The sequence below is a fragment of the Nerophis ophidion genome, linkage group LG01 (assembly GCF_033978795.1).
Source record: "Nerophis ophidion isolate RoL-2023_Sa linkage group LG01, RoL_Noph_v1.0, whole genome shotgun sequence".
NCBI lineage: Eukaryota > Metazoa > Chordata > Actinopteri > Syngnathiformes > Syngnathidae > Nerophis > Nerophis ophidion.
This window is the reverse complement of record NC_084611.1, coordinates 81,536,423-81,559,115: the sequence shown is the minus strand read 5'-3', so window position 1 is coordinate 81,559,115 and position 22,693 is coordinate 81,536,423. Positions and strand designations below refer to the sequence as shown.

Sequence of the window (22,693 nt, the reverse complement as noted above, 5' to 3'; positions counted from 1 at the left end):
ATAAGTAAAATAATTGCCTCGTCTACAACCCAGCCTGGTGGTGGTCGTACCATAGTTCGAGAACGCACGAGTGCTGTCAGCACTGGGGAGCTGTGGTTCATTTTTGGGAAACAATTTGTAAGATAATGTCTTGTTTACCATCAAGCAGGGTGGTGATTGTGTGTTATGGTTTGGGAGAGTTGCAGTTAGGAAACAAAATACTCAGTAGTAAGATAATGTCCTGTCTACAATCAAGCACGATGGCAATAGTGTCATGGTTGAGACGCGCACGAGTGCTGCCGGTACTGGGGAGCTGTGGTTCATTTTTTGGAAACATTTTAGTAAGATAATTGTCATGTCTACAAACAAGAATGGTGGTGGTCGTATCATAGTTTGGGAATACTCGAATGCTGCCGGCAGTGGGGAGCTGTGGTTTGTTTTTGGAAATACTCTGTAGTAATATAATGTCTTGTCTGCAATCAAGAATGATGGTGGTGGCATCACGGTTAGGGAGTGCACGAGTGCTGTGATTCATTTTTGGAAAACATTAATTTGTAAGATAATGTCTTGTCTACCATCAAGCATGGTGGAGAGTTGCATTTAGTTTTGGGAAACAAAATACTCAGTAGTAAGATAATGTCCTGTCTACAATCAAACATGAGGGCAGTAGTGTCATAGTTGGGGAGTGCACGAGTGCTGCCAGCAGTGGGGAGCTGTGGTTCGTCTTTGGGGGGGAAAATTAGTAAGATAGGTGTCTACTCCGCAATCCAGCACAATGATACGTTTTTGGAAATACTCTTTAGTAATATTGTCTACAATCAAGAATGATGGTGGTGGCATCACGGTTAGGGAGTGCACGAGTGCTGTCAGCACTGGGGAGCTGCGGTTCGTTTTTGTAAATACTCTCTAGTAAAATTGTAATATTGTCTACAATCAAGAATGATGGTGGTGGCATCACGGTTAGGGAGTGCACGACTGCTGTGGTTCACTTTTGGGAAACATTAATTTGTAAGATAATGTCTTGTCTACCATCAAGCATGGTGGTGATTTTATTATGGTTTGGGAGAGCTGCATTTAGTTTTGGGAAACAAAATACTCAGTATTAAGATAATGTCCTGTCTACAATCAAACATGAGGGCAGTAGTGTCATAGTTGGGGAGTGCACGAGTGCTGCCAGCAGTGGGGAGCTGTGGTTCGTCTTTGGGGGGGAAAATTAGTAAGATAGGTGTCTACTCCGCAATCCAGCACAATGATACGTTTTTGGAAATACTCTTTAGTAATATTGTCTACAATCAAGAATGATGGTGGTGGCATCACGGTTAGGGAGTGCACGAGTGCTGCCGGTACTGAGGAGCTGCGGTTCATTTTTGGGAAACATTTTAGTAGGATAATTGTCATGTCTAAAAACAAGAATGGTGGTGGTTTTATCATAGTTTGGCAATGCAGGAGTGCTGCCATCACCGGGAGGCTGTGGTTTGATGACAGTATAATAACACAACGGTATAACAACAAAATAAGACTTACGGCAGTGTCGTCCTCTTTGTACACTTTGATGGTCTTGTCCGCCTCGGCCGTGATCAGGCGACTCTCCGAGTTGTCGAACAAGCAGGCGAAGATGCCCGACTCGCTGTCCAGGGACCCGGGCTGCACGGCGGCGTGGATGCGCTGGAAGTTGTAGCCGGTCCTCCAGTCCCACATGTGGATGGTCCCGTTGTCGGCTGCACGAGAAGGACGACGCGGCGGGGCCGTGTTAGTGCGCCACCGAGCAACAACACTACCTGCCTCAATGGACAGTACCTCCGGAGACGAGCACGCCGTCGGAGTTGACGGCCAGCGTGTTGATGATGGCGTTGTGTCCCGAGAGGTTCTGGATGAATTTGCCGTCAGGGAACATCCACTGCTTGATGTTGTCGGCCGAACCCGAGGCAAAGGTGTATCTGTCACACACACAGGGAGTTGCACCTCACACCTCAAGTCGTCCTCAGTAGGCCACAAAACCTTATTACTGTTGGGAATGGTCTGATACAACTTCTTATACACCGCTGATTTTGATGTGATATCGGCAGGAATCCGACATGCTACTTTGTAGTGTTGACTGTTGGCAAATTTTGGATCAAGTGAAATAATTGAAACGATGCTTGGCATGAATAACATTATTTACTGTATGGAATGGACGTATGCTGTCTTTAGGTTGAAGTGGAGAGGATTTTTATTTAGCGACAATTCTTTACATGACATTAAGATAAATGATGCAGACACGTTTGTTAGCAGATACTTTCTAATTCGCTTCTGCCTGGAAGACTTTGTATATGCAAGTACTGTTTCTAGACTATACATAAGCCGCTACCTTCCCCCCATGCTTTGAACCCTGCGGCTTATAAAACAGTGCGATTTTTCTTCTTGGCTAACGCTCAAAATATTTTGTGTTCAAAAACTTTTCAGTGGACCGACAGAGAGACTGAAAAGGGGTGCTATTGTTTGTGCTTTGGCACCATCTTGTGGACGAGTTCGCTCACTTTGTGTGCTGCCGTGTTTACAATTTCCTTGCCTTGAACCAGAAAAGTCACCGTCAATAGCATTTCTGCTCGAATGGATTCTTCATTCATCACTTCAAGCAATGTTGGTAAGTATTACAATATAACCTAAACTATTCATACTTAATTAACAGTCTCTTGTGTGATGTCTGTGGGAGTGTTTTCATGCATATGTGTACGTGCTATCGTAACGTAATCAAGCTAGCATTGTTTTCAGTATTAGCGAAAATGCTAACATGTCTGTGTTAGTATTAGTAACATACAATGGCATTTATTTTGTATTTCAATTTCGTAAATTCACCGAAACGTCACTGTGGAGTTATTTAGTCTGTTTAGCCAATTAGATAACTAACTTCCGCAGGTAGCGGGTCCATGATGATGACTTCTGTTTTGTTTGATCACCCGTTTTACTGCCGTGTTACAGACATCATTTGGAAACAATTAAGGTATGTAAACATGTACAAAATATTTGGGGGGTTGGGGGGTGTTGCCCACATCTGCGGCCCTCTCCAAGGTTTCTCAGTCATTCACATCGACGTCCCACTGGGGTGAGTTTTTCCTTGCCCATATGTGGGCTCTGTACCGCGGATGTCGTTGTGGCTTGCTTGTGCAGCCCTTTGAGACACTTGTGATTTAGAGCGATATAAATAAACATTGATTGATTGATTGTAGCCTATAGCCTACCATGTTTACCTTTTGTAAATGACTTGACTGAAATTGAAGAAAAGACCAACCATGTGTGCTTATTGGAGGACATGCAGATGCTAACTGGCTGTCCAGCTTTGCACAAGTAGGCCTGCTTCTATTGGAGGGTTCAGATGCAAGCTGATAAACCCCATACTTGTTTTTTTTTGCTGGTATTAGATCAGGTCAACGCTGGAAGCTATACAGTTTTACAGAGAACTGCTCATTAATGGAGAAGACACATAGGACGTGGACCGCGACTTAAACAAGTTGAAAAACTTATTCAGGTGTTACAATTTAGTAGTCAATTGTATGGAATATGTACTGTACTGTGCAATCTACTAATAAAAGTTTTTCAATCAATTAATCAATCAAAGTGGCTGGACAGTAGGGGTGTAGAAAAAAATCCATTCGAATATGAATCGAATACGTTGTGCAATTCAGAATCGATTCTCTTTTTTTTTTTTTTTTTAAATCAATTCAACAAACCACTACACAGCAACACCATAACAATGCAATCCAATTCCAAAACCAAACCTGACCCAGCAACACTCAGAGCTGCAATAAACAGAGCAATTGAGAGGAGACACAAACACGACACAGAACAAACCAAAAGTAGTGAAACAAAAATGAATATTATCAACAACAATATCAATATTAGTTATAATTTCAGCATAGCAGTGATTAAAAATCCCTCACTGACATTATCATTAGACATTTATAAAAAATAATAAAAAAAGAACAATAGTGTCACAGTGGCTTACACTTGCATCGCATCTCGACAACACACTGTCCAATGTTTTCACAAAGATAAAATAAGTCATATTTTTGGTTCGTTTAATAGTTAAAACAAATTTACATTATTGCAATCAGTTGATAAAACATTGCACTTTACAATTATAAAAGGTTTTTTTTTTTCTTTAAATCTACTACTCTGCTAGCATGTCAGCAGACTGGGGTAGATCCTGCTGAAATCCTATGTATTGAATGAATACAGAATCCTTTTTATCCGGAAAAATATCGTTTTTGAATCGAGAATCGAAAAGAATTGAAAAAAAAAAAATCGATATTTTATCGAATCGTGATCCCAAGAATCGAAATTGAATCAAATCGTAGCACCCAAAGATTCGCAGCCCTACTGGACAGCTTCATGGGTATCTTGTTTTATTATTTTTTAATTTATTAAAATATTATGTATATTGTATAATCATATTGATATTAGGTGTATATGAGTATTATGTAGTTAGGAGGGCCCTGCTGTACACCCTTGTTCAAGGAAATATATTTGATGTCCACTTGAGGGCAGCAAAGAGCAGCATTGACCACTTCTTGCTTTTAAATTACAGCTGAAGATGAACAAACTTAATGGGAACTAAAAAGGGAACTTTGGAACTGATTGAGGAGGCGTGAAAGTCAGGAGAAATTTGGACAGTTTGATTTTCAAATTGGTGAAGTCAGGGAAACACGGAAACTTGGTGAGAAGTTGGAAAAGCTTTTGGTTTGCATGTGAACTCACTGTCTGGGATGCAGCACCACGGTCCTCACAGACTTCTTGTGGTTGGTCAGCGTCGCTCTGGTTTTCCCGGCAATCAGATCCCACAACCTGATGGTTGAATCGTGGCTGCCTGCAGGGGATCACGTCACACGGTTTAGGGTTCATACTTCTGGCACAGCAAGCGACGGCTCAAGAAGCGTTGATTTGGTACCTGTGATGATTTGAGGCTCGGCTGCCTGACACCTGACCGTGGCCACCGTGTTGGTGTGACCGGTCAACGTGTGTGCGTTGGCTTTGCTTCTGATGTCCCACACCTGAACAAGAACACACCAGTGGGAAGTTGTTTACCGACAACAAGTGGGTACCAAAACAAAGCGTCGGAAGGCGAGGCTTACCCTCGCCGTGGCGTCCCTGCTGCACGTTACCAACACATCAATGGTGGGGTGGAGGTCCAGGTCATACACGGCGCTCAGGTGGCCATGGTAGTGCCTGATGACCTGCCAACACAACAACAGCATTGCTGTAAATTAGGGGTGTCCAAACTTTTTCCCCGTGGGGATAAAAAAAAACTAAAAATTAGGTCGAGGGCGAAAAGAAAAATATGTAAAATAACTCTCTACATATTTGTGTGTGTACATATTATATCAATATAATGAATATGTATTTAATATAATTGGATATTCAGCATAAGTGAAAGTTCACCGCCTACCATGTTTACTTCCATGACAACCTCCTAAAAAGTTTTGTAATCAATCAGAAATATCAAGCAGCTAACATGCACCAAACATGGATAAGTGTGAAGAGTGTTTTGCATTTTCCCATCATGCTTTGTAATGTATTTAAATAGGTTTAATTCAGATGTTTTTACGGAGCATGGATGTTTTTTTATAATATCCACAAGTTGTGTTGTGTGACCGTATCTGTTAGATCTTTTTTTTTTTGCATGACTAGGGGAGGTTGTTTGCATTGGGTCACATAAGAAATTGCTGTGCTTACAATCATTCAGAGCATGATAATTGGTCATAAGCCTGAATTACTCATGTTTTCCACAAGATTATATCAAAGCACCAGCATATATAAATTGACTTTTAAAATTACTTAAATTCTGCTTGAGGCTAGACCCTGTTGTAAATGCTGTGATTAAAACTGGATTGGCAGCCATTTTTTAAGTTTGAAGTTCAAACATGATTCAAACTTTTCACTAAATTTATGAACATGAACGTTGTACAACACAACCAGTGTAATAGAGGTAAGGAGCAAACTGCTCATTAGTGAAATACAAAACCTGATAAACCCTGATGAGTTTATCAAGAATAACTCGTAAACAGTGCGACAAATGTAACACACGTGACTCACAAACATTTTACAGCGCATTCATGGTTAAAGCGTTGAGATTTTAAACGCTCATCACACTTCAAATGCAGCTGCTGCCATCTTGTAGTCTCCTACAAATACAGCAAGAGGTTGCTTACAGCCACAACTCTTGTTGTTAGACCCAAGTGGTTATTTGCTTTCATAAACCACACGACTGGCAAGCCTCGTTCATTGAGCATTATATGTTAGATTAAAAAAAAACAAAAAAAAACAAGACTGACCTTGTTGTACTCCAAATCCCAGCACTTGACCTGCTTGTCCTCACCGCAGGAGAAGAGGTAGGGGCTGCGTTTGCTGACAGCTACGCCGCGCACCGTGCTGATGTGTCCCGTTAGCGACAGCTTCAGTTTCCCGCTAGCCAGGTCCCAAATCTTTCAGGAAGAAAGATTGAAAAAAACAAAACACTTAATGTCTGGTAAATTGTGATGTTTGCTTGAAAAAAAAAAATAAAAATAAAAATACAGAACATAATTATTTGTTGTTGTGATTATTTCAAGTAAATTACCAACAATCCTGATGCTGTAATGCAGTGGTCCCCAACCACAGGGCCGTGGGCCCTATTGGTACCGGGCCGCAGAAGAATTTTTTAATTAATTTTTATAAAAAAACTTAAAACATTTTTAAAAATGTTTTAAAATTAAATCAACATAAAAAACACAATATACACTTACAATTAGTGCACCAACCACAGAAACTTTCCTTTTTCATGACAAAAATGTCCCTTTTTCATGAGAAAAAAAAAAAAAAAAACATTCCCCCCCACGGGACAAATTATTAAGCGTTGGCCGGTCCGGTCCGCGGATACAAAAAGGTTGGGGACCACAGCTGTAAAGTGACCGTTCAGATAACTGATAACAGATAAAAATTGTGTGTATTCAAGATAAATATTTAACTTAAAGGAAAACTTCATAGGTACACTAAAATACTACAGAACTAATAACTTAATAATTGTGGGTGGTGTATAACCTTTATATTGATCAATACCACAAATATATGTTATATACACACATCATAATGTACTATATACTAGATTGAGGTAATGTATTGATATCACTAGATATCGCAATAGACAAGTAGTTGATATCAATAAAAAATGTGTCCGGTAAAAAAACGTTCAATAATTGTTTTTGTTCTTGGTCGAAAGAAACGGAAGTTGCAAAGCAAGGTTGGGTGCATGAACAAAGGCACTCGCTCGCTGGTAACCGAGCAATGCAGGAAGTTATCACTGATCAGTGGGGATAACACGCTATCAGCCAATCAGGTAACAGTATCAATCAGGTTTGGTTGTACCATTTTGTTGCCTTGCGGTTGATTCTTCACATGGGGTGAGAATAGAAAGTAAAAATAAAGAAATTGTCGATAAAACAGTCAAATTGAGTATGGCAGTTTTTACGGATTTTTTAAAAAAGGACCGTTGTCAGACCAATGTGGTCTGTAAATTATGCAAGGCGCTCGTCACCACCAAGACCGGTAATACCACACCATCTAAGGTGTGCTCACCCTTTAAAGCACAGCTTTAACTTCCTGTCACTAAACCTGCAAAAAAATGTTTTTCTCAGTTTTCTCAATGTTAACATTTTCACACTTTTTGTTACACTTTATTAAGCATTTCTTACATATTTCTCATTTCTGCACCTGCATTTTAAGAGGTTATTGTTGAGTGTTCAATGTGATTTTACAATGTTGTGTACATCGTTTAAATGTTTTCCATGCGCGTGTTGACATTTTCTTTCCTTTCTACCTTGATAGCTGAAGGGTTTATATTTAGGGAAAAGGCTACATTTGGAATAAAAATGTTTACATTTAATATACTTTTCTCCTGGTATTTCTTTTTGATAGGTCATAAAAAATATCAATCATTATCGATATTGCCTGACACTAAACAATTATATTGTGATAGTTTTCAGCCATATTGCCCAACCCTACCATAAATAATAATAATTAAAATGTATTTCAGTTATTACAAAATATTGTTTTGGGTCCTTTAAAAGGCGCTTTAAAAATCCAAGATACGACAGTGAACCTGTTTCGTTTGACCCCACTTTGGACCAAGTGACTCACGTTCAACATAGCCAAAATCTAAACTAGTAATTGCGTGCACATTTATTTGTAATTTTGTCCAGAGACAAAGAGAATCGGTGATAGTAAAGGACTTTTGAAGTTACCTATTTTCTTTTAAATCATGGTTTTCCTCCCATTTGTACATTATCATAATGTAGCTTATGGTGACATTTTATAACCTTGTCAAACAGAGCTGCTGCGGTAATTTAGTTGTATGACTACAATGACAATGTTTTCATACATGTGCAAATCTTTCTTTGAAATAAATGTGTGCATTTTGTTATTTGCTTTAGTAGAGTTCAGGTAAACACTGCCAATGCTTTTATTTTGAAGTTAACTTAACAGGAGGTCACTGTGTGCAAGTTTGAATGCTGAGTAACTAGACACTAGTTGTGTTGCTGCTTAGTCATAATGATTAAGTTAACAAAACTACAACATTAAAGCAGGTTACACTACAGAAATACTTAATACAGTAACTGTCTGGCATGGTATTTCGTTAAGAGTATTTTGAGAGTTAACACATTGGAGTTGAGAGTAAAAGGAATAAAGACTCTTTCTTATGAGTGTCATTCACCTTTATGGTTCTATCGGCAGAGCCGGTCACAAACCACTGATTGCCGGGCTCCACGGCGATGGAGCGCACCCAGCCGAGGTGACCACTGATGACCTGTCATGTGAAAAACACATAGCTCTCAACAACAGTTTAGCTCACAGTTGACATTACATATATATTTTTTTAAACTTACGCGAAACAGTTTCCAGGGCGGATGCCACTGAGGTTTGGGCATGGTTGGCGCTCTCCTAATGAGAGAATTGGTCCTGGTGCCGCCTCCTTCCATGATCGACTGCATGGGGAAATAAAATCATCAGCGTTTTGGGAGTTGGAAGTTGAAAAAAAATGGCAAAACTTACCAAGGCGCTTGAAGGCGGGCGAGAACGCTCTGTGGCGCCCGCATGTCGATGGATGTCGGAAACACTGGCGGCTGTTCGGCTGGTGTCTTGGCTGAAACATTTTTAATTATTGGCATATCATTTGTGTTGTTTTCATGAAGTCTAGTTTGTATATGAACAACTTTTACACTATTTTTGTTGTTTATTTTAAGTTTCTGCTCTGAACGCACATACACAAGTAAATTATGCAATTATCCGGTCTTATTTCTACAGTTTTATCTTTACTTCATAATGTATTCAGTATACTGATGAGTACCGTTCCCATCTGAACCAATACAGTACCAATTTCTCCTACCTGGGAATTGATACAGAGAATCAACGGTACAAATTTTCAGTACTTTTGTGTGTGTTATTAGAAGTTAATTGTTGGATTTTTTTAATAAAATTTTTGTAAATGAGCTGATTATTAGAATTCTGCTGTCCAGTTGTTGTATAATAATTATATTGCTGAGTCTCATTTGCAATGCAACTGCACTTTCATGACAATAGATGGCAGTGCTACCGTATTTCTCGGAGTATAAGTCGCACCCGCCGAAAATGCATAATAAAGAAGAAAAAAACATATATAAGTTGCACTGGAGTATAGGTCGCATTTTTGGGGGAATTTTTTGGGATAAAACCCAACACCAAGAACAGACCTTTGAAAGGCAATTTAAAATAAAGAATAGTGAACAACAGGCTGAATAAGTGTACGTTATATGAGGCATAAATAACCAACTGAGAAGGTGCCTGGTATGTTAACGTAACATATTATGGTAAGAATCATTCAAATAACTATAACATATAGAACATGCTATACGTTTACCAAACAATCTGTCACCCCTAATCCATAAATCCCATGAAATCTTATACGTCTAGTTTCTTACGTGAATGAGCTAAATAATATTATTTGATATTTTACGGTAATGTGTTAATAATTTCACAAATAAGTCGCTCCTGAGTATAAGTCGCACCCCTGGCCAAACTTTGAAAAAAACTGCGACTTATTGTCCGAAAAATATGGTATATAAGCCATGTATGGTATGTTGTAACTCGGAAGTACATTTTTCCAAGAAGACGATTGTTATGTTGTGCCCTACCGTGTTAATACTATAAGTAATGTGCATATTATACACCAACTGTTTGATAACATTAATCTTGGTTGTAGTTTTTATTACTAAATTTGGAAGTGTTGAAATCGCCATGTAAAATTGCTAATGTGAATAGTCTCTGGCAACTCCAATTAACATCAAACTAGCGCATTTTGGAAAAGCGGTTGTGTGCTGCTTGAGTGATTGTTTACGTGAGGCGGTGTTTAGTCTGCAACCGGACGTGACGTCAGGTGCAACAAAAGATTTAGTAGTAATGACAGAATTTAGTTGGAACCTATAAAAGTGCCAAGTTTTGTACCCATCTCTAACTCGGTAATTATGTACTGTTATATTTTCCTTCTGACTGGCCGAGAACCTCCGATTTACAGTGAAATATTTGAACTTTAAATATGTAAAGTATACAATGACATCATTATTTTCCACATTTATTACTGCATTGAGAAAGTGTAAATAATTTGCAATTTAAATGTATATTATTATTATTATTAATCTATTTAATATTAGTAACTCATAGTTAAAGCATTTTTCACTATTCATGTGTTCAATATATTAAAAAATATTGTCTAAATTAAGACCTAATGCGGTTGTGTGAGAGACGCATGCTGGGTTCATTTTGAAGTAGACAACAACGGTTTCCTTTCTTGCATCCAAGTACAGACAGTTGTGCAATATCCCTAACTGTATTAAAGTGTATCGTGTCATCTTCTTTTTCTACAATTTTTCCAAGATGTTTGTGTGTCACAGTGACTTTTCTCACCTGGCCTGTGAAGGCGGCAGCGCCAACGCCATGGAGTGGATTCCGGCCTCACTGGGGTTTCTGTGCAACTTTGTTGTTGCGGTCAGCGCCACTCCTGATGGGTGGAAGTAATAAAAAGCACTTCAAAATCGCATGTTGAAAAATATAATACTTTTTTTTTTGTTCGTCAAAGCGGAGCTTACCAGGTCCCGAAGGGTAAGCATGTGTTCCAGTGATCATGTACTCTGGGTCTTCTGATACTAAATAACACAGAAAATCAACACTAAATGAGTAATGATAATATCCCCAATCTGAAAAAGTGGTCTTTTTAATAACGTTCTGACATTAATGTGTGTCCCAAGATGCTGATTATGACCACCAAAAAAGAAAAATTTACATTTCCCTCACTTTTGAGAGAATATGTGCTCTAACAGTGATTTTCAACCACTGTGCCGCGGCACACTAGTGTGCCGTGAGATACAGTCTGGTGTGCCGTGGGAGATTATCTAATTTCACCTATTTGGGGTAAAAATATTTTTGCAAACCAGTACTTATAGTCTGCAAATGATGTGTTGTTGAGTGTCGGTGCTGTCTAGAGCACGGCAGAGTAGCCGTGTAAAACTCTTCCATATTAGTGTTTTTTTTCCGATGTCGGATACAGCGGGAGGCAGCATGCAGGTAAAAAGGTGAGTGCCCCTAAGAAAAGGCATTGAAGCTTAGGGGAGGCTATGCAGAACGAACCTAAAACTGAACTGGCTCCTAAGTAAACAAAAACAGAAAGCTGGACGACAGCAAAGACTTACTGTGGAGCAAAGATGGCGTCCACGATGTACATCCGAACATGACAATCAACAATGTCCCCACGAAGAAGGTTAAAAACAACTACAATATTCTTGATTGCTAAAACAAAGTAGGAACATAATGGCTAGATTTTGGACAGTACAATTCCAATATATCCTTTTGAGAAACTGACATTTAATTAAAATTGATTCAAAGTATTATATGTGACATTTAATGCATCAGCTTATTAAGACAACATTTACAGCAAATGTAAAGATATTTTAGAACATGTGTGTCAGAGAGCCGCATATAAATATATATCAATACGATCTTAAAATTGCCTCATGATATTATTACAGATATTTACAATTTTTTAATAACAAAAAATGTGTATACATTGTTTCATCGTCAGATAACATTAAAGTTTGGAACAGGGGAGTCCAAAGCGCAGCACCGTGATTGCTTAAAAAAAAATATTGATTCAAAATCAATGTTATGAAATATTGACCTATTCAAGGCCACAATTACTCCACATCAAATATTGCACTTTGACATTATTTGGGGAAAAATATTGCACATTCTCTGTGTTTGCCATAAAAAACAAGGTTTTCTTTAACAAAAAGGGCATAACATATAAAAAATTGTAAGTATATATTGAGGAAAAGATCTGAAGTTGATCTATGAAAAGGTAAAAAAAAAAAATCGATATATTTTAATGGTTTTGAAAATGGAAATATCAAAATGGCCCTTGCATGCTTTGATTTTTCAGTGTGTGTCAATCAGTGAAAAAAGTTTGGACACCTAATTTAGAACATAAGCATTATTGTATTGACACACATTATTTGCGGACAACATAAAATGACGTGTCTGACCAGATCTGGCCCTCGGGGTTGCGTTTGACACCTAAATTCTATTGTGTGTTACCTGGCTGAGTATAGCTTTGCTGTGGTTGCATGCTGATGGATGTCTGAGGGATTCTGTCCTTGATTTCCTTCAAGATCGGCATGTGTAGAACTGCACTATAATCGGCCTTTAGCTTCACGGCCATCTTCAACTTGTGACTAAACACACACAGAAAAAAAATTTTGGACAATGTAATTTACACACACACACTGTTGCCGTCAACTTTTTGTGTCTTTTTAAGCATTGAAAACAGAAAAGGACGTGCATTTATGTATGTATATATATATATATATATATATATATATATATATGTATATATATGAACATAGTATTTTCCAGCTTTGTCTCTGGTCTCTTTTGACAGCTCTTTGGTCTTGCCCATGGTAGCAGTTGGACCTTGACTGACTGTGGGCCGCACAGGTGACTTTAATGAGCTCAATGGGGTGGGGAGTGATTAGTTGTGGCTGACAGCTCTTGAGAGTCATAATTCTTGCTGATTGTCATGTGTGCAAATACTTATGAACCCCAGTAACATAAAAATAAATCATTAAAATAAAATAAAAATCATACAATATGTTTTCCGGATTTTTCTTTACATTAGGTCTCTAACAGTTGAAATACATCTATGCTGACCATTTCAGACCTCTCCCTAATTGCTAAGTGGTAGGACTTGCAAAATTGCAGGGTGTGCAAATACTTGTGGACCTCACTGTAACTCTCAGGAGTCTATTTCGTGGCGGAATGACAGGATGCGCAGCCTTGTAGTTTACAAGCATAGTTTAAAACAAGTTGAAGTGAATTGGGCTGAAAGCGAGGCGGTGTCGTGTTGTTTACCTTTCTTCGTCCAACGAGATGGACTTAGCTTGGTCGGACACAAACATGTCGTGAGTCCTCTTGAGCGACCTAAAGACCAGAGTGTGGACCGAGTGCTTCTGGACATCCTGAACACAGCAAGAATATGAATGTCGTTATTTAAATAAAATAACACATTTAAAAAACACTTTAATACCAATGTCTTAAAAATATATATCACTGTTGAATTAACACAGTAGCTAATACTGTTATCAATGTTAATTACATACTAAATGTGGGATGTAAATAGGGCTTGGCCATATATCAATATACTCAATATATATCGCGGGTTTGTCTCTGTGCGATATAGAAAATGACTATATCGTGATACTCGAGTATACGTTCTCACGCAGTTGCTTTTAGCTGCGGGCATTACACTGCATGCGTTTCCCACTCTTTCTTGTCTCTCCTTCTCACAGAGACAAAACAAGTGCACCTTCTTACACACATCGCGTGTGAAACGTTAGCTGTGATGCTAACGGTGAGGTGCGAGTGGTAATACGAGAGAAAGAAGGTGGGAATCTGGTAACAAATGGAGAAAGAATGAATTCCCAAGAAAAACAGCACGGGGTGCATCATCTGGCAAGAGTTTGGCTTCAAGTAGGAACATGTTGAACATTTATAGGGCAGAAACGTTGCTACAAAAAGTAGCAGCACTGCTAATTTATAGCATCATTTGAAAAGTCACCTCGCTAGAGAATGAAGAGTGCTTCAAACTGTGCATGTCAACATCTCCGTTCGGTGCCCCACCCACAAAATGCAGAAGCAACCATTTCCAGATCAACACCATAGGTATTGATGTATGATATATGTATATAACATATATATATATAAAAGGTATACTATATGATATGCAGCTCATTTTTATGTGACACTTTTTGAAATATCTTGTGTGACATCATACACAAAAGTGCACTTTGTATTTAATTATTGTAGTGGCGTTCTGTACAAAAAGTACACTTTAATTTAGTGTTTTTTACATATGTCATCTTGGTGACATGCACAAAAGTGCACTTATAGCTTGTTTTAAAATGTCTCTGACAATCTTACACTTTCTGCTTTGGATTAGGGCCGGGCAATAAAACAATAACAATATATATCGCGATAGACATGTGATCAATAGCAATAGAAAATGGGGTCGATTGAACGTTCGATAATTTCACTGAGTTCTGTTGGAAAAAAATAGGAAGAAAGGCCGAGGCGGGACCGCACGGCATTTTGTGGGGTGTAGGCAGTGGAAGTGCTTTGGCCTCTCGACCTAACGCCGCCGATTCTGGGAAATGCGAGGAGTGAAACAAAACGAGAGTAGGATTGCGGCAGCACGAGAGGAAATTGTAAATAAAAAAGGGAAACGTCACATCCCCAGTTTGGCAGTATTTTGGATATTTTAAGTCCGATACGAATCAGAGTAATACTGTCTGCAAACTTTGCAAGGTCGTCGTCCCGACCAAGTCTGGGAACACGACAATCTTATTTTACCACCTCAGCCGTACAGCCGTATCAAACAGCCACAACCATCTACATCAGCCGGTGCAAGTGGAACAGCAGCGAAGCGGCAACAACAGACCACCATCGAGAGGTACTCGGCAGCAGTGTCATACGACAAAAATTCAAAACGTTATAAAGAAATAAAGGATGCAGTGGTGTATCAATTAGCTACCACTCAGCATAGTTGAGAAGTCTGGGTACAAGAATCTCATACACGTGCTCGACCCCCGTTATGTTCTACCTGTTCGAAAGCACTTTTTGAGTAACTTGCAGTGAAGCAGTGTTTGAGTTGTTGCAGCCAGTGAAACAATGGCTAAGTAGTTGCTTGAGTTATTTTTTTATATGCTGAAGTTGGTTTCATTTTTCCATAAATGACTGAAGAGGGTAACAGGTTTGTTTTGTCACAGATGTTCAGACGCAGATTTATTCCGATGTTTAAGATATTCTGTAAGACATGTTTGTTTCTGCTTGCTTAATGTGACTTTTATTTGCATATATTGATACCACTATGGCTTTAAAGCCTGAGTTGTACACAACTAATTTTTTTAATTACAATACTTTGCACATTTTGTTTGATTAAGCATTTATTTAATGTCAATATTTGCACATCGACCAGCATTTTCATTTATTTGACTGTTTTTCATAATGCTGAGCTCGTTCTAAAGGTTAAAGGTAATATTTAAAATAAAAGTATTTAAATTCAGCCTTTTTTCTCCTGGTCTTTATTTAGAATATATATTTTTTTAACAATAACTATCGATATCGACTGATATGAAACACTTATATCGTGATACATTTTTTTGTCATATCGCCCAGCCTTACTTTGGATATGACATGAATGTCTGTGTCATTGCTTAATAACTGTTTAATAAATACAGTTTTGGTATTTATTAAATACCAAAACTGAACAGTACGAACAGTCAGCAGCTATATTTTATTAATATACCTGTGGAGCCGACGGTCCAACAGACAGGCGAGGAGACGCCGAGTGAGCCGAGAGGAGGAGCGAAAGAGCGACCTGGACTGAGGTTTTATTGAAAAATAAACAAAGTCAAACTGCTCAAGCCATGTCCTTCCTCGTTGGTCCTGGGAACCCGCAAGACGACGGCCTGAGACCGCCACGATACCGTAGCTGCGTGTCTTAAATATGAGTCATTAAATGACTCACGACTCCCGGTGGTAGAGGGCATTAGTGATCCTTCTTGCGACTATTCGGCTGCAGAAGAAGTGAAATGAGTGACGTGATTGTGCTCGGATGGATATGACGTGGTGGGTGCACGACAGACCTTTGCTGGCTATGTAAACAACCGGGCTGAAATAAAGCATGTTTCAGTCCTAAATACCCAGTGTATTATTTATACAATAACACTTAATGCAGCGGTGGGATAAAGAGATCACCCATGGAGCAGAACGGGAGGGGGAGTTGTCCGAAGATAATTCTGTCGTTGCCCGCACTCGAGGAGCCGAGCTAACAGATAGCAGCGGTCTGATAGTTTTCTAAACTGGACTTTCAACCGAAACAGGAGGTAATAAAGGAAGATCTCCATCGAGACAGAGAGACTTTTAAAACTGAAGAAAGATAAGGAAGACTTCTATAAACAAGTTATCGATGCTTTTGATCAGAAGGAGCTGGCATGGATTTCATTTATAAGTAAAGGTAAGACCATTACAACGTTTTTTCTATTAAATGTGCTTTTCATGATGGTATCCTCACATCACACTCAAATTTTTACCGCATTCCTTTGGTAATCGTAGGAGTGTGAAAAGATTTTAAATTAATTAGCGCCCCGGCGGAAATTCAAGGAAATACGATAGTTGTGATTTCCCTATCTGCATGAAAGTCTAAAATGAGCATATATTAATGCAGTATGAAGAAGAATGTTTTAATGTCGACACATAAAATCATTATACTGCTGTGATTATATCTATCAAGAGTTCATTCAAGGTTAAGGCAAAATATCGAGATATATATCGTGTATCGTGACATGGCCTGAAAATATTGCGATAATAATAAACATATCGCCCAGTCCTAGATGTAAATAATAATGGAAGTATAATTGTATATAGCAGTGGTTCTCAAATGGGGGTATGCATACCCCTCGGGGTACGTGAGATTTTTAAAATATATTCTTAAAATAGCAACAATTCGAAAATCCTTTATAAATATATTTATTGAATAATACTTGAACAAAATACGAATGTAAGTTCATAAACTGTGAAAAGAAATGCAACAATGCAATATTCAAATGTTGACAGCTGGATTTTTTGTGGACATGTTCCATAAATATTGATGTTAAAGATTTATTTTTTGTCAAGAAATATTTAGAATTAGGTTCATGAATCCAGATGGATCTCTATTACAATCCCCAAAGAGGGCACTTTAAGTTGATGATTACTTCTATGTGTAGAAATCTTTATATATAATTGAATCACTTGTTTATTTTTTCAATACGTTTTTAGTTATTTGTATGTCTTTTTTTCCCAATTAGTCCAAGAAAGACCACTACAAATGAGCAACATTTTGCATTGTTGTACAATTTAATAAATCCGAAACTAAAGACATAGTGCTGTATTTTAATTCTTTATCTCTTTTTTTCAACCAACAATTTTTTGCTCTGATTAGGGGGTACTTGAATAAAAAAAATATTCACAGGGGGTACATCACTGAAAAAAGGTTGAGAACCACAGGCATGTAGTATATTATTGGTACAAAAGTTTAACTAACACGTGTACAAGGATATTTCACGTCTTTAATGTGTATATTATTGAACATTGTTTATGTTGTGTATTTATAATAATTTGTGCAAAGGAAATGTCATATTTTTAGGAAGCTCATCTTGTATTTGAGATTGTTTACAGCAGAGGTGCCCATTACGTCGATCGCGAGCTACCAGTCGACCGCGGGGGGTGTGTCAGCCGATATTGAGCCAGGCTTTTAAAAAAAAAAAATAGACCTAAAAATTAGTGATCATCAATCTTCACCAAGACGTCACTTAAATGGCATTCACGGTACCGGAGGGTCTTGTGAGATGACGCTGGCTGCTGCAAGATCATTATTATTAAAATATGACCGAGAGGAAGGCGAGAAACACTTTTTATTTCAACAGACTGTCGCGCCGTACCTTCCGTCAAAACTTTAAAGGCCGACTGCACATTTCCTATCTTCACAATAAAAGCCCTGCTTCATGCTGGCTGCGCTAACTAAATACAGAGTCTCGGAAAACTGGCGTGCACAAGCGATCCCTCAGAAAGCTGGCGTGCACAAGTGATGTGCACGCCAGCTTTCCGAGACTCTTATTTTGTTAGCGCAGGCAGCATAAAGCAGGGCTTTTATTGTGAAGATAGGAAATGTGCAGTCGGCCTTTAGAGTTTTGACAGAAGGGACGGCGCAAAAGTCTGTTGAAATAAAAAGAGTTTTCTCGCCTTCCTCTCTGTCATTTTTTCATAATAATGAACTGGCAGCAGCCAGCGTCATCTCACAAGACCCTCGGGTGCCGTGAATGTCAATCAAGCAAGCTACGGAATTTGGCGCCAATGTTTTTCTTGTAAAGTGTATGGAAGCTGGATGAATTAGATGCCAAAAACCAACCACTTTCATGTGGTATTGTACAGAAAGGACAACTTTTTTTCTCCTCCATTTGAAAATGTGGGCGTTATCATCATTACTGTCTGATTCCAATCAATGCAAGTCATCAGAATCAGGTAATACACCAACTTATATTCTTGTCTTCGTGAAAGAAAGACATCTATATGTGTTACACATGCTTGTATTATCATTAAACACATTGAACTTGTTTACAAAAATGTCTCTTTCATAAATCAATAAATATAAATGATATATATAAATGAGGTAGATCCCCTCGAGTTGGTCAATTGAAAAGTAGCTCGCCTGCAGAAAAAGTGTGGGCACCCCTGTTTTACAGGGTTAGGCGCAATAAGTGTTCAACTTCAGCCTAAACCCTTTCTGTCTGCAACCTCTTCAATTTATGAATGCACAACTGTTTGTTTAGTTTGTTGACCACTGACCCGAAGAAAAAAAATAATAGACTAAAATAAAAGAATTAAAGGAGCCAGACAAATGTTCCCCAACATGCCAGCATTTGCCACTCCAGCAATTAGCCGGGCCCCACTACGCAAAGCGGGAGCGACTATTAAAAAGAAAGCAACCAAAAGCTTCGAAAGTTCTTACCTCAGTCATTGTGGTGACGAATATCCCAAAGATGAAATATATTCAAAGAACTTAATTTTATTTAGGTGGGAACGGAAAGTTTTAACGTCAACTCTTGACGATGTGTAACACGCCTTTACGCATCGACGACGACCTAACGACCCGGATGTAAACATTACCGACCAGCGACAGTTATATTGTGTTAGTGCCACCAAGCGGCCGGGAGTGTAAGTCACGGAAAAACAGCCGAGTCCCAACATAAGACAAACTTTTATTTTATTGAAAAATACAAATCATAAATATATGAATAAGTATAATGATGGTTATGATCTAAAGAAAGTATGTCTAAACTTCTTTAAAAATAAAGAATGGGAGGGCCATTTTTGATATTTTTTACTTTCAAAACCAACAAAATATATTTTTTTTATATCCGACGACCTTGAAGGAATAAACATGTTAAGAAATAAGTCAAATCTAAAAACAATTTAATCTTTTTAATCACTGGCTCAGAGGAGCCCAGATTTTTTTCCACTTCGTGCCACAGATTGACAAATCAAAGGATGCAGGGGCCATTTTTGGTAGTTTCAAACCATCCATCTTCTTCTGCTTATCTGAGGTCGGGTCGCGGGGGCAGCAGCCTAAGCAGGGAACCCCAAACTTTTGTCTCCCCAGCCACTTCATCCGGCTCTTCCCGGGGGATCCCGAGGCGTTCCCAGGCCAGCCGGGAGACATAGTCTCCCCAACGTGTCCTGGGTCTTCTCCGTGGCCTCCTAACAGGTTTTTGGTAGTTTTCACCTTCAAAAACCAGTACATTACATATGTATTTTTTTCAAAGCAAATTGTAGATCACTGCGATGAGATGGCGACTTGTCCAGGGTGTACCCCGCCTTCCGCCCGACTGTAGCTGAGATAGGCGACAGCGCCCCCCGCGGCCCCAAAAGGAATAAGCGGTAGAAAATGGATGGATGGATGGATGGATGGATTTACATAGCACTTTTCTCTAGTGACTCAAAGCGCTTTTACGTAGTGAACAATACATTATCTAAGTTACATTTAAAGCAGCGTGGGTGGCACTGGGATCAGGTGGGTAAAGTGTCTAGGATGGCGGAAGCGGGGATCAAACCTGGAACCCTCAAGTTGCTGGCATGACCACTCTACCAATGAACCAAGCAACCCTAAGGAACTAGAAAATGCAAAGTTGGTAGAAATTTTGTGTCCGAACTGAAATACTAATAACCCGCTGGCCGGATAACGTCAGTGAGCAAAGTGAGCTAAAAATAAAAAAAATGTTAGCATGCTAACAGTATTATGGTAACATTATGCTATCAATAGCCCATTTACAATTAGCATTAGTGAACTACCAAAATATACGACACTGCAAAATTTGCAAAAAAAAAGAAGCTACAATGCCAATGTTAGCATGCTAAAATGCTAACTGTAACATGCGTAAAGTACTAACATATATTACTCTGCAATATATATCTGAAAAATTAGCATACTAATGTTGGCATACTTAAGGGCCAAAATATAACTTTGGTGTATACCTATAAAATTAGCTTAAAAATCTATAGCCTGCTGGCCGGATAATATCAGTGAGCAAAGTAAGCTAAAAAAAAGATATGTTAGCATGCTAACAGTATTGTGCTAACATTATGCTATCAATAGCCTATTTACAGTTAGCATTAGTGAACTACCAAAATATACGACACAGGTGTATACCTGGAAAATTTGCTAAAAAAAATAAGCTAGGATGCTAAAATGCTAACTGTAACATGTGTAAAGTACTAACATATATTACTCTGCAATGTATATCTGAAAAATTAGCATACTAATGTTGGCATACTTAAGGGCCAAAATATGACTTTGGTGTATACCTATAAAATTAGCTTAAAAATCTATAGCCCGCTGGCCGTATAACGTCAATGAGCACAGTGAGCTAAAAAAAAAAGTTAGCATGTTAACAGTATTATTCTATCAATAGCCCATTTACAATTAGCATTAGTGAACTACCAAATTATACGACACTGAGGTGTATACTTGCAAAATTTGCAAAAAAAAGAAGCTAGAATGCTAATTTTAGCATGCTAAAATGCTAACTGTAACATGCTTAAAGTGCTAACATATATTACTCTGCAATATATGTCTGAAACATTAGCATACTAATGTTGGCATACTTAAGGGCCAAAATATGACTTTGGTGTATACCTATAAAATTAGCTTAAAAATCTATAGCCTGCTGGCCGGATAACGTCAGTGAGCAAAGTGAGCTAAAAAAAAAAAGTGTTAGCATACTAACAGTATAATGCTAACATTATGCTATCAATAGCCTATTTACAGTTAGCATTAGTGAACTATCAAAATATACGACACAGGAGTACACCTGCAAAATTTGCTAAAAAAAAGAAGCTAGGATGCTAAAATGCTAACTGTAACATGCGTCAAGTACCAACATATATTACTCTGCATGTATATCTGAAAAATTAACATACTAATGTTGGCATACTTAAGGGCCAAAATATGACTTTGGTGTATACCTATAAAATCAGCTTAAAAATCTATAGCCCGCTGGCCGGATAACGTCAATGAGCAAAGTGAGCTAAAAAAAAAAAAAGGTAGCATGCTAACAGTATTATGCTATCAATAGCCCATTTACAGTTAGCATTAGTGAACTACCAAAATATATTTAGTCAACCAACGATTGTGCAAGTTCTCCCACTTAAAATGATGACAGAGGTCTGTAATTTTCATCATAGCTACACCTCAACTGTGAGATACAGAATATGAAAAAAAAAATCCAGAAATTCACATTGTAGGAATCTTAAATAATTCATTTGTAAATTATGGTGGAAAATAAGTATTTGGTCAACCATTCAAAGCTCGGATCAATCGTTCTGTCCCCTTAGCAGAAAAACAACCCCAAAGCATGATGTTTCCACCCCCACGCTTCACAGTAGGTGCGGTGTTCTTGGGATGCAACTCAGTATTCTTCTTCTTCCAAACACGACGAGTTGAGTTTATACCAAAAAGTTATATTTTGGTTTCATCTGACCACATGACATTCTCCCAATCCTCTGCTGTATCATCCACGTATCCATTTTGGTATGAACTCCACTCGTCGTGTTTGGAGGAAGAATAATACTGAGTTGCATCCCAAGAACACCATACCTACTGTGAAGCATGGGGGTGGAAACATCATGCTTTGGGGCTGTTTTTCTGCTAAGGGGACAGGACGATTGGTCCGTGTTAAGGAAAGAATGAATGGGGCCATGTATCGTGAGATTTTGAGCCAAAACCTCCTTCCATCAGTGAGAGCTTTGAATGGTTGACCAAATACTTATTTTCCAACATAATTTACAAATAAACTCTTTAAAATTCCTACAACATGAATTCCTGGATTTTTTTTCACATTCTGTCTCTCACAGTTGAAGTGTACCTATGATGAAAATTACAGACCTCTGTCATCCTTTTAAGTGGGAGAACTTGCACAATCGGTGGCTGACTAAATACTTTTTGCCCCACTGTATGTAAGTCAATAAACATTTACATGAAATTATTGATTTTTAACGCATTATTTTAGGTTTTTTCTCATTTTAAATT

At 38.4% G+C, this 22,693-nt stretch overlaps 1 protein-coding gene across 2 annotated transcripts in view; it reads right to left on the bottom strand.

Annotated features, from left to right (window-relative positions):
- Positions 1-19,275, bottom strand: part of plrg1 (pleiotropic regulator 1) — a 20,180-nt gene extending 905 nt beyond the window's left edge. The window contains exons 1-14 of one of the 2 annotated variants that reach the window (XM_061913141.1): positions 19,118-19,275; positions 13,423-13,529; positions 12,610-12,746; positions 11,109-11,165; positions 10,927-11,020; positions 9,040-9,130; positions 8,874-8,972; positions 8,702-8,794; positions 6,288-6,437; positions 5,088-5,189; positions 4,904-5,006; positions 4,714-4,822; positions 1,777-1,916; positions 1,504-1,697 (exon numbers count right to left, since the gene is read on the bottom strand). In XM_061913141.1, the coding sequence (XP_061769125.1) occupies positions 1,504-1,697; positions 1,777-1,916; positions 4,714-4,822; positions 4,904-5,006; positions 5,088-5,189; positions 6,288-6,437; positions 8,702-8,794; positions 8,874-8,972; positions 9,040-9,130; positions 10,927-11,020; positions 11,109-11,165; positions 12,610-12,746; positions 13,423-13,529; positions 19,118-19,126 (1,485 nt within the window). In that variant the 5' untranslated portion in view covers positions 19,127-19,275. The remainder of the gene's footprint in view (positions 1-1,503; positions 1,698-1,776; positions 1,917-4,713; positions 4,823-4,903; positions 5,007-5,087; positions 5,190-6,287; positions 6,438-8,701; positions 8,795-8,873; positions 8,973-9,039; positions 9,131-10,926; positions 11,021-11,108; positions 11,166-12,609; positions 12,747-13,422; positions 13,530-19,117) is intronic. The other variant, XM_061913150.1, reaches the window with a different exon arrangement.
- Between the last annotated feature and the right edge of the window lie 3,418 nt (positions 19,276-22,693).